The sequence below is a fragment of the Crocuta crocuta genome, unplaced genomic scaffold (genome assembly GCF_008692635.1).
Source record: "Crocuta crocuta isolate KB4526 unplaced genomic scaffold, BGI_CrCroc_1.0 scaffold28, whole genome shotgun sequence".
NCBI classification, from domain to species: Eukaryota; Metazoa; Chordata; class Mammalia; order Carnivora; family Hyaenidae; genus Crocuta; species Crocuta crocuta.
In genome coordinates, this window is record NW_027533256.1 from 10,733,430 (window position 1) to 10,756,931 (window position 23,502).

At 42.0% G+C, this 23,502-nt stretch overlaps 1 protein-coding gene and 1 pseudogene across 5 annotated transcripts in view; one reads left to right on the forward strand and one right to left on the reverse strand.

Moving 5' to 3' along the window:
- Window positions 1-23,502, forward strand: part of MARCHF8 (membrane associated ring-CH-type finger 8) — a 126,456-nt gene that overhangs the window by 97,361 nt on the left and 5,593 nt on the right. For all 5 annotated transcript variants that reach the window (XM_077746378.1, XM_077746382.1, XM_077746381.1 and 2 more), the window contains 2 exons: window positions 9,392-9,442; window positions 23,378-23,460. In XM_077746378.1, coding sequence (XP_077602504.1) covers window positions 9,392-9,442; window positions 23,378-23,460 — 134 coding nt within the window. The remainder of the gene's footprint in view (window positions 1-9,391; window positions 9,443-23,377; window positions 23,461-23,502) is intronic.
- LOC144216969 (small ribosomal subunit protein eS27 pseudogene) lies at window positions 20,239-20,493 on the reverse strand (annotated as a pseudogene).

Genomic DNA, 23,502 nt, shown 5'->3' on the forward strand with positions numbered 1-23,502 from the left:
ACTTTGTATTATTTCAGTTCCTGTGAATTTATTGTTGCTTGTTTTATGGTCTGTCTTGTAGTGCCGTCCTGGAGAGTGTTCCACATGCATTTGAGGAGAATGTGTGTTCTCTTGTTAGGGGTTCGTGTTCCGTAGAGGTCTGTTAGGTCTAGTTGGTTTACAGCGCTGTTCCAGTCTTATCTTCTGTTGGTCTTCCCCTGGGTGTTCTGTCCATTGCTGAATACAGGGAATTGAGGTCTGCCAGTATTATTGAATTGCCTGGTTTTTATTCAGTTTTTTAATTTTTGTCTCTCTTATGAGGTTATATCTTCATGATGGATTATCTATCATATAATAAACATCACTCTTTAGCTCTAGTATAATTTTCTTAAGTTTGTTTTGTCTGATATTGGTATAGCTTTTCCCACTTTCTTATGGTTAGCTTTTTTTACAATTTGTCTTTTTCCTTCTTTTAACTTTAATCTGTTTATAATTTTCAGTGTAAAGTGTGTCTTCTGTAGACATTGTAGACTTGCATTTTGTGTTTTTATCCACTGTGACAACTCCTCCTTTTGGAGATGAAGGATAAGAGAAATCATTTAAGAGATGAAGGACAAGAGAAATATGTATGTAAGCTGTCTTTTATTTTTATATAGTTTTTCTGGCATTCTTTTTTTTTTTCATGTGGTTTCTAATTATTGTTTGGTGTTGTTTTCAGCCTGAAGAACTACTCTTTACTATTTCAAGGTGTATCTGCTTGCATCACATTCTGTCAGTTTTTGTTGTTCTTGATACCTTGTTATCTTCATTTACCTTCATTATTAAAGACAGGTTTGCTGGAATAATATTCCTGTTTGAAATTCTTTTTCTTTCAGTTCTCCAAATATGTCCCCCCTCAATCTTCTGGCTTCCATGGCTTCTTATGAGAAGTCAGCTAGTAATCTTTTCAGGGTTTTGTGCATATAACTAGTTATTTGTCCCTTGCTGCTTTCAAGGTTTTCTCTTTGTCTTTCTGCATGTTAATTTGATGTGTTTGGATGTGAATTCCTTTTTTTTTTTTTTGTTTGGATGTGAATTCTTTTGCTTTTATCCTACTACAGTTTAATTTAGCTTCTTGGATGTGGAGATGAATGCTTTTATCAAACTTGAGAGTTTTCAGCCATTATTTCTTTGAATAGTTTTTATCCTCCTTTCTTTTCTTTCTCCTGTACTCACATTATGGATATATTAGTGTTCTTAATCATGTTCCATGTTTCTCTAAGGCTCCACATAGTTTTCTTTATTCTGTTTGACCTCTGTTCTTCAGAATGCATAATCTCTTAGGATCTATCTTCATGTTTACTAACTCTTTCCTCTGCCAGCTCAAATCTGTTGAATGCCTGCAATGAATTTTTCCTTTCAGTTATCGTGCTTTTAAATGCCACATTTCCCTTGCTGTTCTTTTTTTTTTTTTTTTTTTTTTTTTAATTTTTTTTTTTTTTTTTTTTTTCCCATTNTTTTTTACAATTTATATCTCTTTATTGCTTTCATCAATTGGATAAGATATTGTCATCATACCCTCCTTTGCCTCTCGAAGTATGGCCTCCTTTAGTTCTGTGAACATATTTATAATAGTTACTTTGAAGCCTTTGTATACTAAAGATGATTTGTGGGCACTCTCAAGGGACTTTTCTGTTACCTGCCCTTTTTCCTGTTTGGGTTATACTTCCCTCTTTCGCTTAGGTCTTGTAATTTTTTTACACAATGCTGTATATTTTATATATATTTTTAGCATCTCTGAATTAAACTTTTTACACTCCTACCCCCTACCTCCTGGGGCTTGTTCTTTGTCTAGTAACTTGTAAAAGTTACAGATTTATACAGTAAAATCATTTCCTTGCAATATATAGTCTGATTTTGCTTCTCAGAGGGGTGAGCCTTGGGCTTGTACTCTCTCAAGTTGAGATGACTGTTTATAGCAGTGTTCTTTTTGACTGTGCCTTTCCCTGATCTGTTAAGTTTTCTTGTCTCTGTTGATGTCACACTGAGTTTTTAGTTCTATTAACTGCTGGCTCATTGCTCTGCTATTTTGGACAGTTCCATAGAGCATTGTTCCATGGTCTGATCCAAATAAATTCAGATCCCTTTGCTGCAGTTGTTTTCTTTAAAAAAGAAAAAAATGTATATAATGTTTATTTATTTTTGAGACAGAAAGAAAACAGGGGAGGGGCAGGAGAGAGAGGGAGACACAGAATCCGAAGCAGGCTTCAGGCTCTGAGTCGTCAGCACAGAGCCTGATGTGGAACTCAAACTCATGAGCCTCAAGATCATGACCTGAGCTCAAGTCATGATGCTTCACCGACTGAGCCACCCAGGTGTCCCTGCTGCAGTTGTTTTAAAGACCAGTATTTGAGGTTTCTTCCATCCTCTGGAGGACCTAGTTGTCTCTGACCCTGCTTTTCTGTGGTACACTTTTAGTTGTTTTGTGGTTTTGCTTGTGGCTCTCTTGGAGCTACCAGCCTCCTCTTAAAATGCCATTGTTTTTGCCAGCACCATTAGCCTTGAATTTCCACATACTCCATTACAGTTCATGTTTCTTTCCTTCGAGATAGCAGAGGAGCTCTCTGTTCTCTTGGCCTGCCTTTCCACCGTTGCAAGATCTAAGCTTATGCTCCAGAGCTGGGGGGCAGGTACAGTGACCCACATCGTTTGGAGTGACACACCTGCTTAATGAGCAGTACATTGGTAGGGCAATAGCCTGTGGCTCTCTTGTTTTGCCTCTCTTGGTGTGGAACTTCCAGTCTATCAGTCTTTTGGGCCAAGCAAAGTTGGGACCCCATTACCCTTGGTCTGCCTGGAGTAGAGCTTCTGCTCTGCCAGTGGCACTGTGCAGAAGAGAGCCCAGACCTACTTCTAATCACTTTTGCCTGAAACGTGGCTTCTGCAACATGGAGTTGATGGAGTAGTATGTGTAATGCTTGTGGCTTACCCCTCTCCTGGAGATGCCATTCTGTTCTCTTGGGAGCTGGGGAGAAATGGAGCCATTTTTTTCTTGGCTACACCCTCCCAGAGTAGAGCTTCTGTCAGCCTGAGGATGGACTGGGTTGTGGTTCAAATGCCACACATTTCCACTGAAGTTCTTACCAAGGTTGTAGTCCGTTTTCTTAAATAAATGTTTCTCTATTTCCTCTATGCCCCTAGGACAGTTTCTGATAGTTTAGGATTTAAGGGTGCCATTTTTTTATTTACTGTTTGTTCTCTCTCTCTCTCCCTCCCCCCCCCCCAATCTCTCTTACTTTTTCTTAGCATCATGTGGTCTAGTCAACACGTTTAAGAATTTCTTATTTTATGTATGGGTATTAGTGAGTGCATCTCTTTGTGTAGCTTTTTCGTGCTTGTTTATCTTTGGAAGTTTGATATATTTCTTATACCTTATGTCTCTTTAACTCTGGGAACATTTAGAAAACAGTTGTAATAATATTTTGACTTCATTTTCTACTAATTTTAATATGTGTGTCAGTTTTATTTGACCTCATTATAGATTATGTGTCCTATTCCATCTTTGCCAATCTGGTATAAATCATTTTTCTGCATACCAGAGTGTGGTGGTGGACTCGGGGTAAAGCACTTCTATGACTGAGTTGCTAAGTTAACTAGTCAGGTGTTTTTTTTTTTTTAATGGAATATAATTTTACTTGAAAGAATTACTGGCAAATTCTAGTTTTTCTGACTTGGATATTTGTCAGACATTTTCTCCAGTTTGAATGAATGAGCCAGTCTTTCAAGGAAAGCAAGTAACAGTATTTGTTGCCAATGAAAAAACTTGACATCTCTAAGCAAAAATTAGAATTTTAGAAAACTTGTATCCACCACCATGAGCTTGGTAACTTTTCAATAATTAAAGACTCTGGTTGTCATTTGAATGATTGATTTTTTTTCATATTGCATAACAGATTGGATCAGTATTGAAAGATTTGCATAATGTAGTGAACCAATAATTCTAAATGGCCAGGGTGTGATGTTATAAAGTCATGCATGATTAAGAGAGCAAATCAAACTAAAAGATGGGCCAGTTGATTTTAATGGAGTATTAAAAATTTATTAATATCATTTTAGAGTCTACATCACAGCTAATTACTTGAGTTTTTGTGTTGTACAAAGAATATCCAGTTACCTCAAATGGTTTTTAAATACATATTCCTTTTATAAATACCTAACTGTAGGCCAAATTTTCTTCATTTACTTCAGTCAAAAAACCAAATTGAATGTACAAGCAGATGTGAGACTCTAGCTGTCTTCTATTCATTGGACAATAACAAGATTTACAAAAATACAAAACTATGTTACTCTGCTCATTTACTTTTTTCCAGAAAAATAGTTATTTTCTTTTTTTTTTTTTNAAAATAGTTATTTTCATGGAAATGTTATTTATATTAACTGGGCTTATTATTCTAATTGAATTAAGAGATTCATATTGTAAACATTTTCTCTTTTTTTAAAGTTTATTTTATTTTGAGAGAGAAAGAGCTCACTAGTGGGATTGGGAGGTGGGGAGGGAGGACAGGAGAGAATCCTAGGCAGGCTCTGTGCTGTTAGTGTGGAACCTGACATGGGGCTTGATCCTGTGAACTGTGAGACTCATGACCTGAGCCCAGATCAAGAGTCAGATGCTTAAGCAACTGAGCCACCCAGGTACCCCTGTTTTAATTTGTAATGAGTGGAAAATATTGATATATATAACCCATATACACGACATATAGGGAGTGTTCAGTAATCTACATTGTAAAAGTGTCCTAAGACTAAAAAGTTGGAGACCTGTGTGTATGCTTTCCTCCTCACTGCCCCACAGTGATTGCTGCACCTCCCAGCATGCCACCTTTATTCCAGGGGACTGAGGAAAGGAGGAGTACTGTAGAAAGGAGCAATGGCTGTATCAGGAAAGCAGAATGTTCTCCCAGAAAACCTCAAGTTTAATGTCTTTAGGGAGAACTTTCTTACATATTTAGCCTTAACTGCAAAAGAAAGTAAGAAAGTGAAAGCTTTTAGTTGGGTCCATTCCTGCTCAGAACAAATTTGTTCTGTTGGTAGGGATACATAGTATATCTGTCACACAGAGTGTTTTTGTTTTGTTTTTTTGCTTGTTTGTTTCTTGTGTTTTTAATGACTGGTCCAGGTCAGAGTTTCAGGGAAACTCCCACATGAAGTTTAATTGTTTGACTCCTTTATACAGAATCCTTAAAACTTGCTTAGACATCTCACCTCATTGTATTCTTGTTAATTCTTGGCTTCTACTTTCTAGAGGGTATTTGGTCTTTGTGGCTCTGCATTTGTGTCCTGCCCACAAGGTACTTTCTGTTGGAGCCACACATGGACTTGCAAAATGCCATTGACAGGACTGATTAAATTGTGAAATGTCCCTTATTCTTCAACAGAACTTCTCTTTATCTTTGTGATTTGGTAACATATCAATAAAACTTCTCTTTCTCACACCCTCAGACTCTGTTCCCAGTGCATGTATCAGTTAGTTTCCTGATTGATTTATTTGTATTAACTCAGTTGTGAACTCACTGCCATCTTTTATGCAGAAATTTACTTTTATATGAGTCATGGTTTGCTTTTTAAAAAATGAGTCATATTAACTTATACCTCAATTAAAAACATGAATCATAGCCTTTATGGATTATACTGGCCCAGGATTTGCAGTGAAGTTTGTGTCTTAAAGTATAGTCTGGGGACCAGTAGCATGGGAGTCACCTGGGAGCTTATGAAAATGCAGAATCCCAACCTACCTCAAACCTAACAAATCACAGTCTGCATTTTACTAACGTCCTTCAATGATTCAAGTGCACAAAGTTTCAGAAGCACTGGCCTAAGGGAGATAACAAATGAGAAGAGGTCATGGAATTGTGTTCTGAGGAGCTCTTGTTTAATGTAGACAAAAAGAGCCCACCAAAGACGCATGGAGAGGAGAGCAAGCCAGGGGAGTATGTGGTATCACAGTGTGGCATCTCCTGGTGCCTTCTCGGAGGAGAGAAGGTGACAGTTTTTGCTGCCAGCAGTGAGGCTTTTATCTCTCCCAGGATTACCATGTGGTGGACCCATTAAGCAGTGACTAACCATATTAAAGATTTATAAAAATAATTCACTAAAGTTTGTATCACTTGGACGTTGAAGCTTAGTCTTGGCTTAAACTAGAATGGAACTCTTTTTCTTTTTGGTATGCCGAATTCCAGTTCTTGACATTGATGTTTGATAAATTTTACTTCTTTTTATTCAGAAGTGTACCAATGTGACTGTAGGAGAGAATGGTATCACCCAATGTACCCTGCTATAATTCATGTATGTGCTTTTTAACGTTCTTAAAAATGTTTTTGTTCATTTCCCCCCCCTCGTTGTATATTTCTCATCAAACCACAATTTCAAAGCAGTTCTGTGGTGACATCATAATTAGAACAGGCCTAGGAGCTAGATTTATATTTGTCCATGTTTGGTGCCTAGTATGGTTGCTTGCATGTGGTGGTCGCGTAGTAAATAAGTATGGAATGAATGAGTCACTGGTTTGAATGAATCCTGGGATTTGCTTCCTGAAAAATAGTTCTGTATGGTCCTGAACTTTGTAGATTTTCAGTAAGTCTGAATAAATGTAGCAGCATTTAAGGGAAATTAAAATGGTCTGTTGGACGGGCACCCTCCTACACTGTTGGTGGGAATGTAAACTGGTACAGCCCCTCTGGAAAACAGTGTGNATCTCCTGCCAGGCAGTGGGGAAGCAGGCATTGACAGGTTTCAGTGTTTAAAACATCTGTAACTTCTGGGGCTTGTTAATTTGTTTGATTTTTTACCAATGTAAAATATTGAATTGTTCTTTTTTTAAAAGTTTTTTATAAGCCTTTTAAAAAATATTTATTTAAATTCAAGTTAGTTGGATTGTTGTAACAAGGAAAACTAGGCACAGGCTTATATCATTAAATTTATTTCTCAAGTTCATAAGGTCATAAGCAACTTTTCAGTCTCAGTCTGGATTTATAAAGTTACCTAGTTTAACAGTGAGACCTCTCTCTCCCCACCCTAATAACCCTCTCTATGAAATAATGAATGTCAGAAAAGTCAGGGATAGGAATTACTGCTTCTCTTAGTACTTCAGAACTTCTTTGTAGATTTCCAGGTAGTGTTAAACTGTCATTTCTTGTAAGGTAGTGGGTAATGTCATAGCAGTTATAATGGTTTTCTGTACAGATAATCCAGGACATATGGCAACTTTGTTTTAGTTTAGCAAAACTAAATTAAAATTTAGTGGCAAATTACCAGTAGATGAGCCTATAAGCCTGGACTCACAGCAGTGCCCTGTGTTTGTCCATAGTACATTCCTGATTCATGAATGAAACTTGAATAGTTACAGATTTACCTGTTTTGTGGACAGAGAGGCTCTCTATTCCCAGCTAGTGAATGCAGGAATAAGATGAATGAATGAAATTCCTAATCCAGCTGGTCTTTTAGAAATAGTCTTTGGTGACATTGCCAACACGTTGAGCATAGTTTATAATTTTGTTCTTTTCCTTTATAAATATCTAATTGACTCGCTTAAGACCAAGAAACATTCCATTGAGGCTATACACTTAATAACAGTGGCTGTATTATATTATGCTTAAGAGATTTGAACTTTTATTTTCACTCAGATTTATAAAATAAGAAAAGAATATAAGGAAAATATTCAAAAAAATTGCACAGACACATTGCTGTGAAGACAAGACAACATTGTTAAAACAAGCGCCAGCTGGCAGGCCACTTGGGAGCTCTTGAAATGTTTCTTCACTAACATATTAGGGATGTTGAGTGTTCAAAAGCCAAGTGTATACCAAAGTCAAGGCAGTATGTAATTTGGTGGGTTGAGGAAAAGAGGGAAGTTAAAACTTTCCTGATTGCTAGTTCTCTTTTAGCAGAGCCTTGGTGGAATGGAATCAACTCTTTTTCAAAGCAGTTTTCAATCTACTGGCTCTTTTGTACTTCTGACGGACCAAAAGAATTTTACCTGCTAATTGTGTCTCAGCCTTTTCTAGTCTTCCCTGTGGTTATTGTGAAATGTGAGATGAATAGAGAATAGGTAATCTTAAAAATACAAATGAGATAATATCTTCCTTCGGTAATAGATTTTTGTTTTGTTTTTTACTCATTTGGGTTTAGAGCAAGACCAGTTGGGTTCAGGAAGAGTTACTTTCTTATTTTTAGAAAATCAGATTTACATTTGGAACATTCACTAATTTTTTTTTTTTTAAGAAAGTTATAGTGTGGAAGATGACTGTATTCATTTGCTATGGCTGCTATAACAAAGTCACCACAGAGTGGGTGCTTAAGTAACAGGACTTAATTTTCTCACAGTTCTAGAGGCTAGAAGTCCAAAATTAACCTGCCTGTCAGCTGGTTTAGTGTCATCTGAGGCCTCTCTCCTTGGCTTGCAGATGGATGCCCCTGCATCCTCCCGTGTTTTCACATGCTGTTCTCTCTGTATGTACCTGTATCCTAATTTCAGCTTCTTTACAAGAATAACATTCATATTGGGTCAAGTCCCACCCTGATTACCTCATTTTAACATAATTACATTCTTAAAGACCCTATCTCCAAAGACACTCACATTCTGAGTACTAGGGGTTAGAACTTCAACATAGGAATTTGGGGGGACACAATACAGTCCACTCCATAGCAGTGACATATCAGGGAGATCACTTTTAAAGCAGAAAGGTAAGGTAGGAGGTTATTCAAGAATTCCAAGTGAGAAATGAAGAGAACCTAAACCTAAGGCACTGACAGCAGAAATGCAAATGAGGTTGGAGACTGAGAGATACTACAGAGGAAGAATTTGTTATAAGACTTTGTGACTAAAGGTGGAGGAGGCTAGCATGACTCTCAGATTTCTCTAATCTTGAGGGAACAGATGTGAGTGGTGGGATGTCCCAGCCCGATGACCTGGGTGGGGTCAGCTGTCCTCCTTTCTTCTTCCTCATCCTACAGTGGCTCCTCATAGCATGGACCTCATCACATTAAACTATGAATGTGCAGTTTCTTGCCTCTGAACCTCCGTTTGAATGTGTCTTAAGACACGTGTAGCCCTCTTATTTTTACTTAATTCCAAATTCATGTTCTTAGTAACTTAAGTTCCTTTAGGGCAGGGACTATTGTTTTATTCATTTTTGCTGGTACATAGTAGTTGTTGTTGTTGTTTTTTTTTAATCTTGATCAATTTATTTATTTATTTATTTATTTTTTAACAAATAGTTTATTGTCAAATTANGCTGGTACATAGTAGTTTATGCTCAGCAAATTCTAGTTGAGGAAATGATTGTCAGTAGGATTGTTATCATTAATTACTTGTTCTGTGCACATTTTAATCACCTATTTCATTTTCTTGATACGTAACACCTGTTTGCTTTTCTTGCAGAATGAGAAGACTTTGGGACATTCCATGAGTCATTCAAGTAACATTTCTAAGGTAGAGTGCCAGAAGTCTGTTATTTTCATGGTTTGGGGTTTGGTTTCTTCAAGCTTGCATGTTATTATATTCTTCTTTTCAAGATGCAAAGTTATTTATACCATTCTTCAGTCTGCTCCAGGACCATTCAACGAAGTGTGTGGCAGTTACGTGTTTCTAGCGAGGCAGTTCTAAATGTGTGTTGCGGTTAGTGACTAATAAGAGAAAACTCTGTTTTTTCTAGTAGGAATCATTTACTCTCAGGTTAAAAACAAATCTCACAGGGGTGCCTGGGTAGCTTAGTCGGTTAAGCGTCCGACTTTCGCTTAGGTCATGATCTCGCGGTTCGTGGGTTCGAGCCCCGCGTCGGGCTCTGTGCTGACTGCCAGCTCAGAGCCTGGAGCCTGTTTCAGTCTGTGACTCCCTCTCTCTCTGACTCTCCCCTGCTCACGCTGTCTCTCTCTCTCTCTCTCTCTCTCCTAGAAATAAATAAAAATATTTAAAAAAAAAAACAAAAAACAAATCTCACAGAGTCCAGAGAATCTGCCCCCTCAATTAGGAGCACATTTGACCTTAACAAAAAGCCCACTCTGGTGACTTAAATAATTATGGATTCATGTGCTTCTAAGTGTGTCTGGAGATAGGTGGTCCAAGGCTGATGCAGTTGTTCACAGATGTTGCCAGTGATTCAGGCATTTTCTGTCCTCTCTGTGCCACCTTCCTTAGCACATTGTCATCCTTATGCTTTTTAATACCTCATGGCCTCAGGATGGGAGCTGGACCTCTAGGTGCCACAGCTGTGGCCTTGGCAGCAATGAGAAAAATAATGAAGGATGGAGGGGTCTGTCAGCTGAGAGTGACCCTTTTCAGCAGCAAGGTGCTTTCCCAGAAGTCCTAGACAGCTGCCTGACATGTGCTTACATTTCACTGCCCAGAACTGGATCACAAAGCCACCTCGGGCTGGAAAGTGGCTAGGAAAATGAGGGCTGACAGGGTGTGAATTGGCCATCCAGCAGCACCTGATACACCTGTGGTCTAGTCACTCAACCAGCCTGTCAGGAGCATGTCAGCTGCTGTGGGGTGACCCAGGAGCCCTCAGACAGTGTCACACTCAGAGTAACCTTGTTTGCATGCACTGCTCATCTTGGCCCAGACATGGGCTCTGGCCAACCTGTTGTCCATGCAGTATGTCCATGCAGGCTCCTTGCCGGGATGGGCCTCTCCCCATGTCTGTGTCAGCAGACCAAACACTGACACCAGACCCTCACAGGTAGATCTGAACAATGTGACAGATCCTGTCCTGCTGTGCCAGGCCTCCTAAGTCCTCAGAAATAAACACAGTATGTGCCATTTTAATTTACAAACTATATAGCTATTCTCACTTGTATCACCCCCCTTTTTAAAGTAAAAGTAGAATCTAGCAAATCCTTTGAGACAGTCTGTTCTTAGGCATATTTCTGATCTCGCCATATATCATTCATCCACTTAATCATGCATAAGAAGAAAACTCCATAATGCTCAGTGTGATATTGAAGGCCATTTAGAGAACTCCTCGGCGCATTCCTGACCTGACCTCCCCCTAGAACAGTCATTCAGGGCACAGGCTTCGGTCACCTCAGATAAATACTTTTCAGTGAATCATTCTTGTTCCAACCTCCATTTCTCTTCTTCTGCTATTTATTCAGCTGGGAATGAAGGAGTCAGTAGAACTGTACAGTGGTAGATCATTACTGTCTGAGTGAGATGGCCAGTTTTGCCCTACTACTTTTGAAGGTGCTGCCCAATGTTTAAGCACTGAGAAAAGTAAGAAGGTGCAAATCCAGATGGCCTGTCTGGTTAAGTTGAGTTAAACATTTTATTTTTATTATTATTATTTTATGTGAGAGAGAGTGCGGTAGGGGCAGAGAGTGAATATGAATCTTAAGCAGGCTCCATGTTCAGTGCATAGCCTGACACAGGGATTGATCCCACAGCCCTAGGATCACGACCAGAATTGAAATGGAGAGTCAGACACTCAACTGACTGAGCCACGCAGCCCCCCTTCTCGCACACATTTTTATTATGTGGTCTTTATGCCAGGCTCTGAGCTTGGTGCTGGCATAAGATGATGAACAAAACAAACATGGCTTCTGACATGGAGCTTTCCTGTGGGCGGGGTTGGAATATTCTTAAAAAGTAGTTTTAGCTCCATACTTTAACACTTTTAGAAACAGGAGAACTGTGAAAGCCTCAGTTTTCTGCCACAGCATAGGGCCAAGAAGATGTGGGCCTCTTCCATTTTCAAAGCAGGAGTTTCTGCACACTGAGCTGGGGTCAGAGGAAATTTTCAGGATGGGGTGTGTGCACACATTACTTCCCAATGAACCATCAACGTGAAATTTTGTTGCAAAATGTACCCCTCTGTAATAAGAAAGTTGTGTAATGTGGAGTTGTTAGGCATGAACCAGTTACACTGTACTGTGGGAGGGAGGACAGGACTGCTCTGAAAGGTAACTTTGTTTTTGAGACTGCAGTTTGTTTCTTGCAGTATTTATAAAATGAGCCTGCTGTTGGAGGCTACTTTAGGCCATGGCACGTAAAATTCTGTCTTCAGCCTAGCAGACATACTCGAGTGGGTACTTAGTACCCTTGAGATAGAAGCTACAAACAAGGGTTAGAACACAAACATGTTTTATGCTGCCTGGAATCTCCATTGTCTCTCTCAGGAGACTTTTTCTGTTGACTCAGCCTCCAGCTGGACTCAGTGCTGGTTTGTGCTAAGGACAGTCAATCACCTGTAGTGTGCATTATGCTTCAGCAGTTTATGGCTTACTGGTAACTGAAGTTACTTGAAGTTACAGGTTGAGAACAGGTAAAAATAAACCTTATGTCTGCCTCCTAGTGTCCCAGCTAGATTGTGTTAGAGTGATGAGGTGTTTCAGTGTTTGTTGGAGGCACCCCATATTTTCTTGTAGCCTCAGAAACCACACTCACCTTACAAAGAAGGAAACAAGTTAGATGGAAAGTGTAAGAGGCAGCTATGTGGCTCACCTGTTTTTAAAATGGGCGTCCAGGTGTGTGATCCTCTTAGAGAGTTAATTAAATTAAGGAAGAATATTGGGACATTTAAGCAGTTTTGATCACAAAGCCTTTACCCAGTACTTGGTTTTGTATCAATGGTAATGATGTTAAGTGGGTATCATTCATTGATGACAAGTGCAAGTTGTCATGAAGTTTGTTATCTCATCCTAGTGGCCCATCCTAACCCCCTAAGTGGTCCCCTAGTCACCTTTCCCTGTTTTACTTTCAACAGCACACTTATTACTACCTGAGTTTTTATTGATTTTTTTCTGTTGCCCCTTCGCTCCACAAGTAAGTTCCACGAGGCTAGGGTTGTATTTTGTTTACCCAGAAAACTCCAGAGCTCTGGAGTGGCTTAGTACACGTTTGTTGAGAGAATGTTTGCATAGCATAGTGCTAGACATTATGTCTAGCCCATTGTTCCTCTCCATTGTCACAGCCACCTCCTGGGCCCAAGCCTCCTGGATTAGCTTTCTAAGAATTTGTCTGAATTCTTGCAACCTCCTAAATTAGCCACCACCCCAGCAACCAGGTAAATAAAATCCTAATGCTTCTCTTATTAAGCCTTCAGTGGCTTCTTATTGCATTTAGAATAAGATTCAAACTCTCTACTTGGTTGTGCCAGATCTAAGGTGCTCTGGTCCTTACCACTTGCAAACTCATTCATTTAAAGCGCTTAGAGTTTATGGTGATATTGTAGCAATATGTAGCAAATCATTATGTTTTCAAAGAAGTAGCAGAAAGACCTGTTCTGTTGACTGAGTGCCTAGAGAAGCTGAGGTGGCGGGAGGACGTCTCACCCCCAACATGCTTGTGGAAAGAGGGGCACTCGAATGAATGCAACTCTCCATACAGCCTCACCCTGACCTTTGCCCTGCTGAGGGCTCCTTGATCGTGTGGACCAGCAGTGTTCCCCAGGCATAAGCCATCTACACCCCACCTTCACCCCATGCACTACCTGTGCTGTTTGCTTACTCATTTTCTTTGAATGGGCTTACTGTAGTTAATTATGTTTTGTGTCATTGTATGGTGTCTGAAATTGTGTTTTTCATTTGCTAGTTTTCTGGTTGAAATTAAACATAGCTATTAAAAATACATTCTTCAGTATGTCACCTAAACTCTTATTCTGTCTGTCACCCACCACTTCTGATTCCGCCCTTTGTGAAGCAGCACTCTGATAGACCAGAGGATTTGGGAAGCTGTGTGGTGGGGGAGAAGGGCGGGTGGAGGGGGTGTCTGTGCTGCAGGAATGTGATATGCAGCACCTGCCTGTTAGGTGGCCATCACTCCCAGGCTAATTTGGAGCTTGGGCTGGTGAAGGGAATGTGGTGAGGTACGGAGTACAGCCTCAGAGTGGTGACTGCTTGTGGCACATCAGGGGGAAGTAATACGCTTGCCTGTTCAGGGGAATTGTGCCACACTTGTCCCCTGCGTAGAGGCTGTCTCCTCACTCGGCAGGAGGTGTTCTCACGGGGGGCCCAGTGTAGCATACATGAGGATTACATGAGTTCAGATTTTGTCACACACTTAATTCTGTGCTTTGAGTGCTGAACCAAACAGAGAAGAGAGGAGCAAGCAGACCTCCATAAAATACCTGCCAGAGAGAGTTACTATGAAGGTAAAAGACAAGAGGCTGAGGTAGAGAATGACAGAGAACCAAAGTTTAGAAGGCTGCTTGGGGGAAGGTGTGGCTGAGGAGGAGATACATAAAGCAGAACATAAACAGTGAAAAGGAGCCAGCCAGGATGGGACTAAACTGTAAAAACTGGTTGTCCCCTCCTTGGGAAATCCAGACATGAGATGGAAGTGAAAGGCCTATATGCTGGGAGTGGTGAGTATTATAGCTGCCCAGTTGCAGGTGCCTGTAAACTGTGGGCCATGTTGGGTGGGGGCATTACTCTGAGGACCACTGTACGTTGCCCTAAAAATTTTTAGAGGAAGGTTGGAATTCCCTGAGGGATGCTTGAACTCAGGCAGTCCCACTGGAATTTTTTTTTTTTTAATGTTTATTTTAGAGAGAAAGAGAAACAGAGAGGGCAAGCATGGGCAGGGGAGGGTCAGAGAGAGGGGGAGAGAGAGAATCCCAGGCCGGCTTCATACTGTTGGTACAGAGCCCCCAATGTGAGGCTCCATCCCACCAACTGTGAGATCATGATCTGACCTGGAATCAAGAGTCCGATGCCTACCCAGCTGAGCCACCCAGGCACCACTGGAATTTTTTTTAGCTACCAGGAATTTGCTTAGGTCAGGCTCCTCATAAAGGCTGGACTTTCTAGAGCCTCTGCTCAGGCCTCTCATAGCACCCAGAGATGGCATTAGTTTATAGTGAGGGAAGCATTCTCATTTGACCCTGGGAATTGGGCTTGGTCCAGGTGACACAATTTCTTAAGCAAGTTCATGATTGGTAGCACTTATAGGAAGATGGCAGTGATAAGCTAGACCTATATCATGAAGGCTGGAGGATGGATACTGTCCTTTCTGCAGCCAGGCAGTTAGTCTTATTAGGCTCTGACATTTGCTAAAGGCTGGTACCTAGTAGACTGTTTTAGAGCTCTGCATAATTTTATTCAGACACCATGAGCATATGTGCCTCTGGTTGATCTAATATTCCTCGGTGGAAGTCAGACTAGACATGTTTAACAAGCACTTAAAATTTTTGCTGTTCTGTTTTTTGGCAAGCACATTTCAGTGAATTTAAGCACTGACTCTCCTAGATCTTTCGAATATTTTCTGGTTTGGGCTGCCATCAGATAGGAATGAGTTATAGCAGAATGTCATGTGTAGATGTAAATACAGCCCCAGGAGGGAGGCCACACACTGTGGTATGGTTGTCAAGACCAGTGTCTGCTTCTCTGTGTTTCTGAATACAAACTTGACCAGTGATAGACTTAGGTTGCTCAGACTTACAGGTTAAGTATAAGGCAAAATGTGCCTTTCTTAATTTATTCTGAGGAAAACGCTTATCCCAAAAACAAGATACTTAACTTTCCTGTAGCAGGAGTGCAGGAGTGACTTGGAGGAGTTGAGTGGCATCACCAACACGGCATAGCCTCACTCTGGATCCTGATGGAGCGCCACGGTCAGTGTTTGCTGTTGGCTCCCCTTTTGCAGAGACTGTATTTTCATTTTTTTTTTTTTCTTCTGACTGGTTACAGTTTAGTTTTTGGCTAACACTTGGTCTACAGTGTTTTTCAAACCTTGGTTCTCAGTCTTCTTGTGGGGGGAAGGGCAACGTTACCAGTGTCGTAATAACACCAGCAGGTTATTTATTTGCCTTTTCACTCTTACTCTCTCATGAATGTACAGTGGAGCATCCAGCACATGAGATGGCCTCTTCTCTCAGGCCTTGTGTTTTAAAGTTTTTTAATGTAGTAGAGATTGATGGATGTAACCCACATAAACACAAACTCTTTGGGGACCTCAGTAATTTTTTAGAGCATAGAGGGGTCCTAAGATCAACAAGTTTGAGAACCTGTTTTACACCTATGAATAGCCAGTCACTCCGGAGTGTACTTGTTTTATTCATTCAGGTGTACTTGGACACCTACTGTGTGCCAGCACTACACTAGGCTCAACAGCAGCAGCTTCTGCATTAGGATATTATTACAGAAATATCTTTTTATGAACCTTGATAACTGCTATGAAAGAATTGAACCAGGGTAACAAGGGTAGTAAAAACCCCTTTTCAAGGAGCAATCCAGTGGGGCCAGTCATGTGGGGTGAGGGGTTGGGGCATCCCCAGGAGGAGCAAGGGGGGAGGGTGGAGTGCTGGGTGACTCAACACCATGATTTTGGATCTCTATATGGTTACACTTGCATGTCCTGGGAATGTGAAGCCATCTTTGCTCAGAAATCATTGCCATCAGTGTAGTTTATGGAAAACAAGCTATATTTGTAAGGTTCCCAACAGTAGCTGAAAGCCTGCTCTAGAAGATGAGCCATGAGAAAGTCCCTTCAGCTGTTGCTTTACCTCTAACAGTACTGTGATATATTCCCCTCTTTGTGCTGGGATGTAGTAGTCGTCACGTAATTCTAACTCTTTGTAAAAGGCCACCAAAGAAAAGAATTTAGTGTTGGTGCTGCTTGCCAGGCAATGCTGAGGGTCATTTATAATGGAACTGATTTTGGAATTCAGTAGTCTTTTAGTATGCATATGCACTCTCCTCCATGAATCCTATGTTGTATATATTCTATATTTACTTTTTTAGTGGTCAGTTTTAATTAATTGTAATTGTAAAAGCTTGTTCTTGGCACAGCATTTCATCGAGAGTCAACATGTATTTATCAGAGCAGCCACAAAACTGGCCTCTCCTTCAATTGTAGCTCATTTTGCAGTTGAATACAACTGGGTACTTATGTATAGAAATCAGAGTCTTTTATAAGGAAGCATTTGTTTTCACAGAGCAACTTCTGTACTAAGCAGAAAGTTTGCTGAAATGCAGTCTTAATCTGTACTGTAGTGTCTAAACACCAAGTTAGACTTTATTTGGCCTTATTGACATGAAGTCAGGCCTGCTGAGGTGGCAGTAAGGAGCAGATTATTATCTCTTGATTTGGGAGGGAGTGAGGATGGGCAGTAGCCTTTAGTAATGTACTGAGCAACAGGAAATGTAAGCTGATCTGGTAAGCACGGTTTCTAAAATGCCCCATCCTGATGTCCAGAACCCATGACTGTGATGAGACGTCATTCCCATGATGTTATGTTGTATGAGTGGAATCATGTGAGCTCTTAAAAGCAGAGCACTTTCTTTGGCTGGTGGTAGAAGAAGGACACGAGAGATTAGAAGTAAGAATGGGCTTGAACATGGGGAGGGGTTGGCGGGGTGTGCAGGTGGCCCCCGGCTTGGACAGCCTTCAAGGAACTGGATCCTGCCAACAATGAATGAATGCGGAGTGTTTTCTTCCCCCAGAGCCTCCAGAAAGGAGGGAGGCCCTGAGCAGAGGATCCCGTCACACTGTGTGCCAGATTATAAATCCGTGTAGTGTTAAGCCACTAAGTTTGTGGTTTACACAGCAGTAGAAACCTAACACAGCTGGCAAATTGCTGTCCTCGTAGAGGAAAGCCCTTCTCTCTCGGGTGCTGTCAGAGCTGTCACCGCTGAAATCTCTGTGCTGACAGTGCAATATGCTTTCTTGATTTACCCATCTTCTTCTCTAACTTATTTTGATATTTTGTATTTGTGACAATACAGCAGTGTAATGACTTTCAAATTATTTTGACCATGATCCTTGGTAAGAAATAGTTTTTACATTGAAACTCAGTTCACTCACAAACACAACTGAAAGAAAAATTTCCTCCAAAAGACTTCATCCTTATGATGTCAGATGCATTCTGACATCTTCTGTTTTATTTCATTTTTTAAAAAGGTAGATTATGACTCACTAGATCACTTTCTTTACTGGTTTTCCCAGAGTTGGAAATCGTTACAGTTGGTTGTGCTTATGTAGTGTTTATTTTACTTCTTAAACTTTTAATCACCTGTTACTTTTTAAAAATCAATTTGTGAGGCGCCTGGGTGGCTCAGTCGGTTGAGCGTCCGACTTCAGCTCAGGTCGTGATCTCACGGTTCGTGGGTTCGAGCCCCGCGTCGGGCTCTGTGCTGACTGCCAGCTCAGAGCCTGGAGCCTGTTTCAGAGTCTGTGACTCCCTCTCTCTCTGACCCTCTCCTGCTCATGCTTGCGTGCGCTCTCTCTCTCTCTCTCTCAGAAATAAATTTAAAAAAATTTTTATTTATAAATAAATAAATTTTTTTTTCAAATCAATTTGTGGTTAGGAATACCTGTTGATGGTAGAAGTGGTGTAATGGTTGGGAAGGGTCTCCACTGAAGTACTTGTTTCTCCTGCCCAGAGTCCCTGGTCTCCTTCCACATTTCAGAGCAAACCACTGTTAGGAGCCTCAAAGTGTGCACCTTTCCCCTGGTAAATGGTCTGCACAGGCCCACACACAGGGCATGGCTCTCCCTTCTGCTCGTTCCCTCCTTGTACCCAGGATAAGCTAACAGGCTTTCCCTTCCTTTAATGACCACCTTTCTGTTGCTGTCCCAGCACGGACTCAGCTCCAAGCCCACAAGCACTGAGGTTATGCCAGGCAATTGCTCCCACAAACAATGCTGAACAAACTTCTGTGTGTATATGTGTGAGGATGGATTCCTGAACGGACAATTGCTGGGACCAGGTGAACGTGCATTTGTAATTTAGAAACTAATTGCCAGACTGCCATCTTGTGAAATTTAGTGGTTTGCTTTCCCACCGGCGGTGTATAAGCATGACGATCTTCTCACACTTTTGCCAACACAGGTCTTATGTGATTTAAAAAAACAAACAGACTTTTGTTGTTGACAGTATATCATGTTGTAGTTTTAATTTGTATTTCTCACTGTAAGAGAGGGTAAGCATCTTTCATGTTTTAAGAGCCATCTGTACTTGCCCCATTTTTTCTGTTACGTTTGAGGTCAGTTATAAATAGGGGCTCTACTTGTCTCTTACCCTCCTTATCCAGTCTTTCTTCAAATTGCTCCTGGCTTAAAAGCAAATGAACCTAGAGGCCCAGTCAGTTAAGCGTCTGACTCTTGATCTCGGCTCAGGTCGTGGTCCCACAGTTTGTGGGATTGAGTCCCAAATTGGATTCTGTGCTAACAGCAGATTCTCTCCCCACACCCCCTACCTTGGGATTCTCTCTCTCTCTCCCTCTTACTTTCCCTCTCTCTCTGCCATTCTTCTACTCTCTGCCTCAAAAATAAATTAAAAAACTTAAAAAAAAAAGCACATAAACCCAGCCAGACCATTTCTTGTGGCCCTGTACCTGTTGATGTAAATCAGAGGGTGAATTTAGTTTTGTTAGGAGTCTGAGACCCCAGATGTTTAAAAGAAACTTTGCTGATAAAAGAAGGCCCAATGGGGGTTTGCAGCTGAGAAGGAAGAGGAGGTGGCAGAGAGGGGGCTTGGGACGTAACCTAGTGGAAGGAGCATGGGAAGGAAGTGAAGCAGGGGAGCCAGGAAGGTACAGCTGGTGTCTGCAGAGAGAAAGTCCCTCTGATGTAAAATTGGTAAGTTTCTTCCATGGACTGAGAAATGTACTCAGTGAGTCTATTATGATAGCCCTTTGAATGGCAATAAGTTCTAGCAAAAAGAAACAAGGAAAATGAAATGCCAGCTTCTACCAAGGCTATATGGGAAGCTTTCTTTTGGTTGTTTTTGGCAGCCTTGATAAAATCATTTAAAACAGTGAGTTTTGGGGCCCCTCGGTGGCTCAGTTGGTTAAGTGTCCGACTTCGGCTCAGGTCATGATCTCACAGTTTGTGAGTTCAACCCCCACCTCAGGCTCTGTGCTGACAGATCAGGGCCTGGAGCCTGCTTCGGATTCTGTGTCTCATTCTCTCTCTGCCCCTCCCTGACTTGTGCTGTCTCTCTCTGTCCCTCAAAAATAAATAAATGTAAAGTTTTTTTAAATTTAAAAAATGAATTAAAAAAATAAAACATTCCGTTTTGCTAGGGAAAGGCAACCACTGAGTGACTTGGTAGTGCAAAACAAAGTGTCGAAAGTTGTCATTCCTAAGAAATAAAATCAACTGGGAATGGGATCTCTATGTAATCTAGAGGTTTATTTTGTGTAATTGATTATGACATCTTAAGAATAGGGGATTTTTATGAAAATTTTTTTGTAGTGAGGTTGCTTTACATTCTTTCTTTCTTTCTTTTCTTTCTCCAAAATCTGTTTACTGGGCTAGTTTCCCATTCATATTGATTCAGGGTGCTTTTAGTGCCGCTTCCGTCTGAAGGAGCGTCCTTCTGTGAGCCTTGCTGTTCCTCCTATGGGGTGACAAAGGACAGTGGAGCAGCCCACACACACCACCACTTTGCACGTGGCTGAACACATGGTGATTTTATAGCACCCTGGGCACTTCACCAGGAAGTAGGAGCTGGGGCTCTGCACCAGGCACTTCTTGTGCTCCCTCTTCTCTTCCAAGGGTGGATGCAGGAGGTCCTTCACGAGGGGCATGTTCTCGTGGGCAGGTCTTCACTGCCGGGAAGCTGCTTTACATTCCTTTCCATGACCACAAAGTCTCTTGTTTGAGGACCGACTGAGAACTTCAGGAGCACGGGGCTTTAATTTTGTTGACACATAATTTTCTCATTATGAACATTTACACGTACTTTTATCAACAGCAGTCCTGTATGGTCTGATCTTGTGGAGGAGAAAGGGTGTTCTCCTTTTCCCTTAAGGTGAGTACTGTTGCCCCATAGGCTCCCCCATGCCACCTGCCCGCTGCCTCAGGAAGAGTGAAAGAGCTGTCCAGTGGTCCGGGCCTCTGAGGGGACTGCCAGCCTCTTGACTTACCTTGACTCCCTCAGTTGTATGCTGGCGCTGTATTTGAACTGTATTTGTAGCCTTCTTTTTTCCTTGCTGTTGATGATCAGTTCAGTCTTTTAAATCCTCATTGGTAGGTTGACATATATTAACTCAGCTTGATACCAGCAACAAGTTAAGCTCTGTCAAGTTGTTGACTCTATGTTTTGGTGACCATTTTACATATAGGCTGTCCTGAGCTTCAACAGATGCTCCTTTTTAGCTGGTAACAGCAGGAGTCCCTTAGGGGAGCTCCGATGGCCCCACGAATCTTGCTACTTTTCTCACTCTTGCTGGAGAAGGAGTCAGCCAGCATAAGGTATTTGTTGGTTTGTATTTATATAAAACAGCAGTAAGTAGGTTTTTAAAATTTCCTTGACACATCATGATCTAATAAGAAGAGAAAATTTTTCTCTGTAATTGGGAGGCTTGTTGAGGTTTGGACATTACCTGCTGAGAAGCGTCTTGGGATGTTTCTTGTGCGATTGCAGAGGATGAACTGAGGACAGGGGCCCAGACAGAGGATGCCGAACCTGCTCCTGTTTCCCAGAGAAGCAGACTAGGGTCTTGGGTCCACTGCCACCGTCTCACAGGCGTGACACTCTGCTGTAAGTCCAGACGTGACTGTGTGAGTTCCCAGGGGTCCACGTGAGACACGAAACTCGTGGGGAATGATCCCAGGTCCTGTTGTGTGTGTGGACTGTCTGGCTGCCTGTGTGGTGCAGGCCTTGTTCTGCCCCGAGGCTCTTTGCCCCTGCCTCCAAGCACTCACCCATTGCGGGAGTGTAGTGACGTGATCACCTCCCCAGACTTCCCCTTTGGACATGGGGCGCTTGGAATTCAGAACAGGAATGAGAGGCCATTTTCTCTTGATTTCAGCTTCCTGTCTGAGACCCATCTCCTCCCAGGACGCTGAATGCTTTCCACATGTAGTTAGAACATGTGGATTCTTTGGTGACTCAGAAGATGTGCTAGCTGAGTAACACTGCATGATTTTAGCATACACATGCAGTATGGTATCACGTAACTTCTTGGACCAGGTTTCAGTCTGAGCTGGATTTGAAGTGACGTTTAATTCTCATGCTGGGGAGCAGGAATAGTGGCCCATTGGAGCCCTCAGAGCGCCAGTCCTGGCTCTCTCCGGGTGGGTGCATTTGCTGGAGAGGGCAGATGGGAGAGCTTTTGGACAGTGGTGCCGCTTGTCTTGGTGGCCGGACCGTGTCAGGAGCTCTATAACTTGAGTGCCAGGATAAAAGCATGCCCACAGAGATTGCACTTAGCAAGAGTGGAGGCTAGGTCTCAGCCAGGGAATTGTGGGTCAAAGTGGGGCTCCTCAAATCAAGGAGCAGGACTGAAGGCTAATTGAGGGGGCCTGAGGAAGGTAGGGAGGTGACATGGGCTTGCTCTTGGTAATGGACTCATAGTACTGTTTTCATGTGGCTGTTGAGGTTATGTGGGGGCACATGCTCACTCAGGCTGACTGTCTTAGGAGGGAGGAACACATTTATATGAATGTATATGGTGCTTTGCGGGCTGTAGGAATGCAGGAATCTAAGTCTAGAGGAGGCAAGGATGCCACAGAGGTTGTAGGAGGCTGGGGGACCATTAGCAGTGGCTCTGCTTCCTCCGCTCAGGTACACCCTTTACCCTTGTTCCTCTCCTTCCACTTTTCTTCTTATTGTGGTGCTTCCTCACCCTCCTAGAGCTCTTCTCTCACTTCGGCTTATTCACAACACCTCAGGACTCCTGCTCTATGCCATGACTCTTTCCTATACATTATTTCAAATTTAAATTTTCTTGATTATTGTTCTTAATTCCCAACCCCATGATTAGAGCCCTTGGGAGCCTTCTGTGCTCAGCCCCCTCCTGAGCCCTGGATTGAGTTATGGATTGGTGGCTCTGTGGTTAGCTAGTGTCTTTTTTGTGTAAAGAGCTCTTGATAGGACAGCAAGGTTTCATGGACCCAGTGTGAGGTGAGTAGTAGAGAGCACTCACAGCCTTATCCCCGGAGCCAGGTTAAAGAGTGCCAGGTGGGGAGGATGGGCATTGCCAGGGATGGTGCCTCACATTGCTTTTGCATTTACATATACCATCTAGTGCTTGGTTTCTTCCTCCCTTCCCCCCTTCCCCCCCCACCCCATGCCCAGCCTAGGGCTTGAACTCAAAAACCCTGAGATTAAGAGTCACATGCTCTACCTACTGAACCAACCAGGCACCCCTCTGTCTAGTACTTGGTTTCTTCACTTATGTATGAACTAAGTAAATTTAGATGCTCAGGAAATAAAGGACCACTGAATCTGCAGGAGACTGGTATTACTGCTCTGGAGTCTCAAATATTTCTTGGCTATACTTAGACCCACATATAAGAAAAGAGTGCTGTTTGATTTGTTTGGTCTCAGCTCATAGGGACCTAATGGACGTTTTTCGCCAAACAGTAGAGAAGGGCGTATGTTCTTAGATTGTCTGCCCATTGCTATTCAGAAGGGGATCATGTTCGCCGTCCCCTTTGCTCTTTCCTCTGAAACTGACTGGAGGTGTGTCATTGCAGGCTGGGGGTTCTTCGTTGGCGTCGGCACCCGTGTCCGCCTTCTCTCGCACTTCTGTCACACCATCCAATCAGGACATCTGCAGGTAATGCTGGGCTTCAGATGTTGCCGTGGTTCACGTGACATC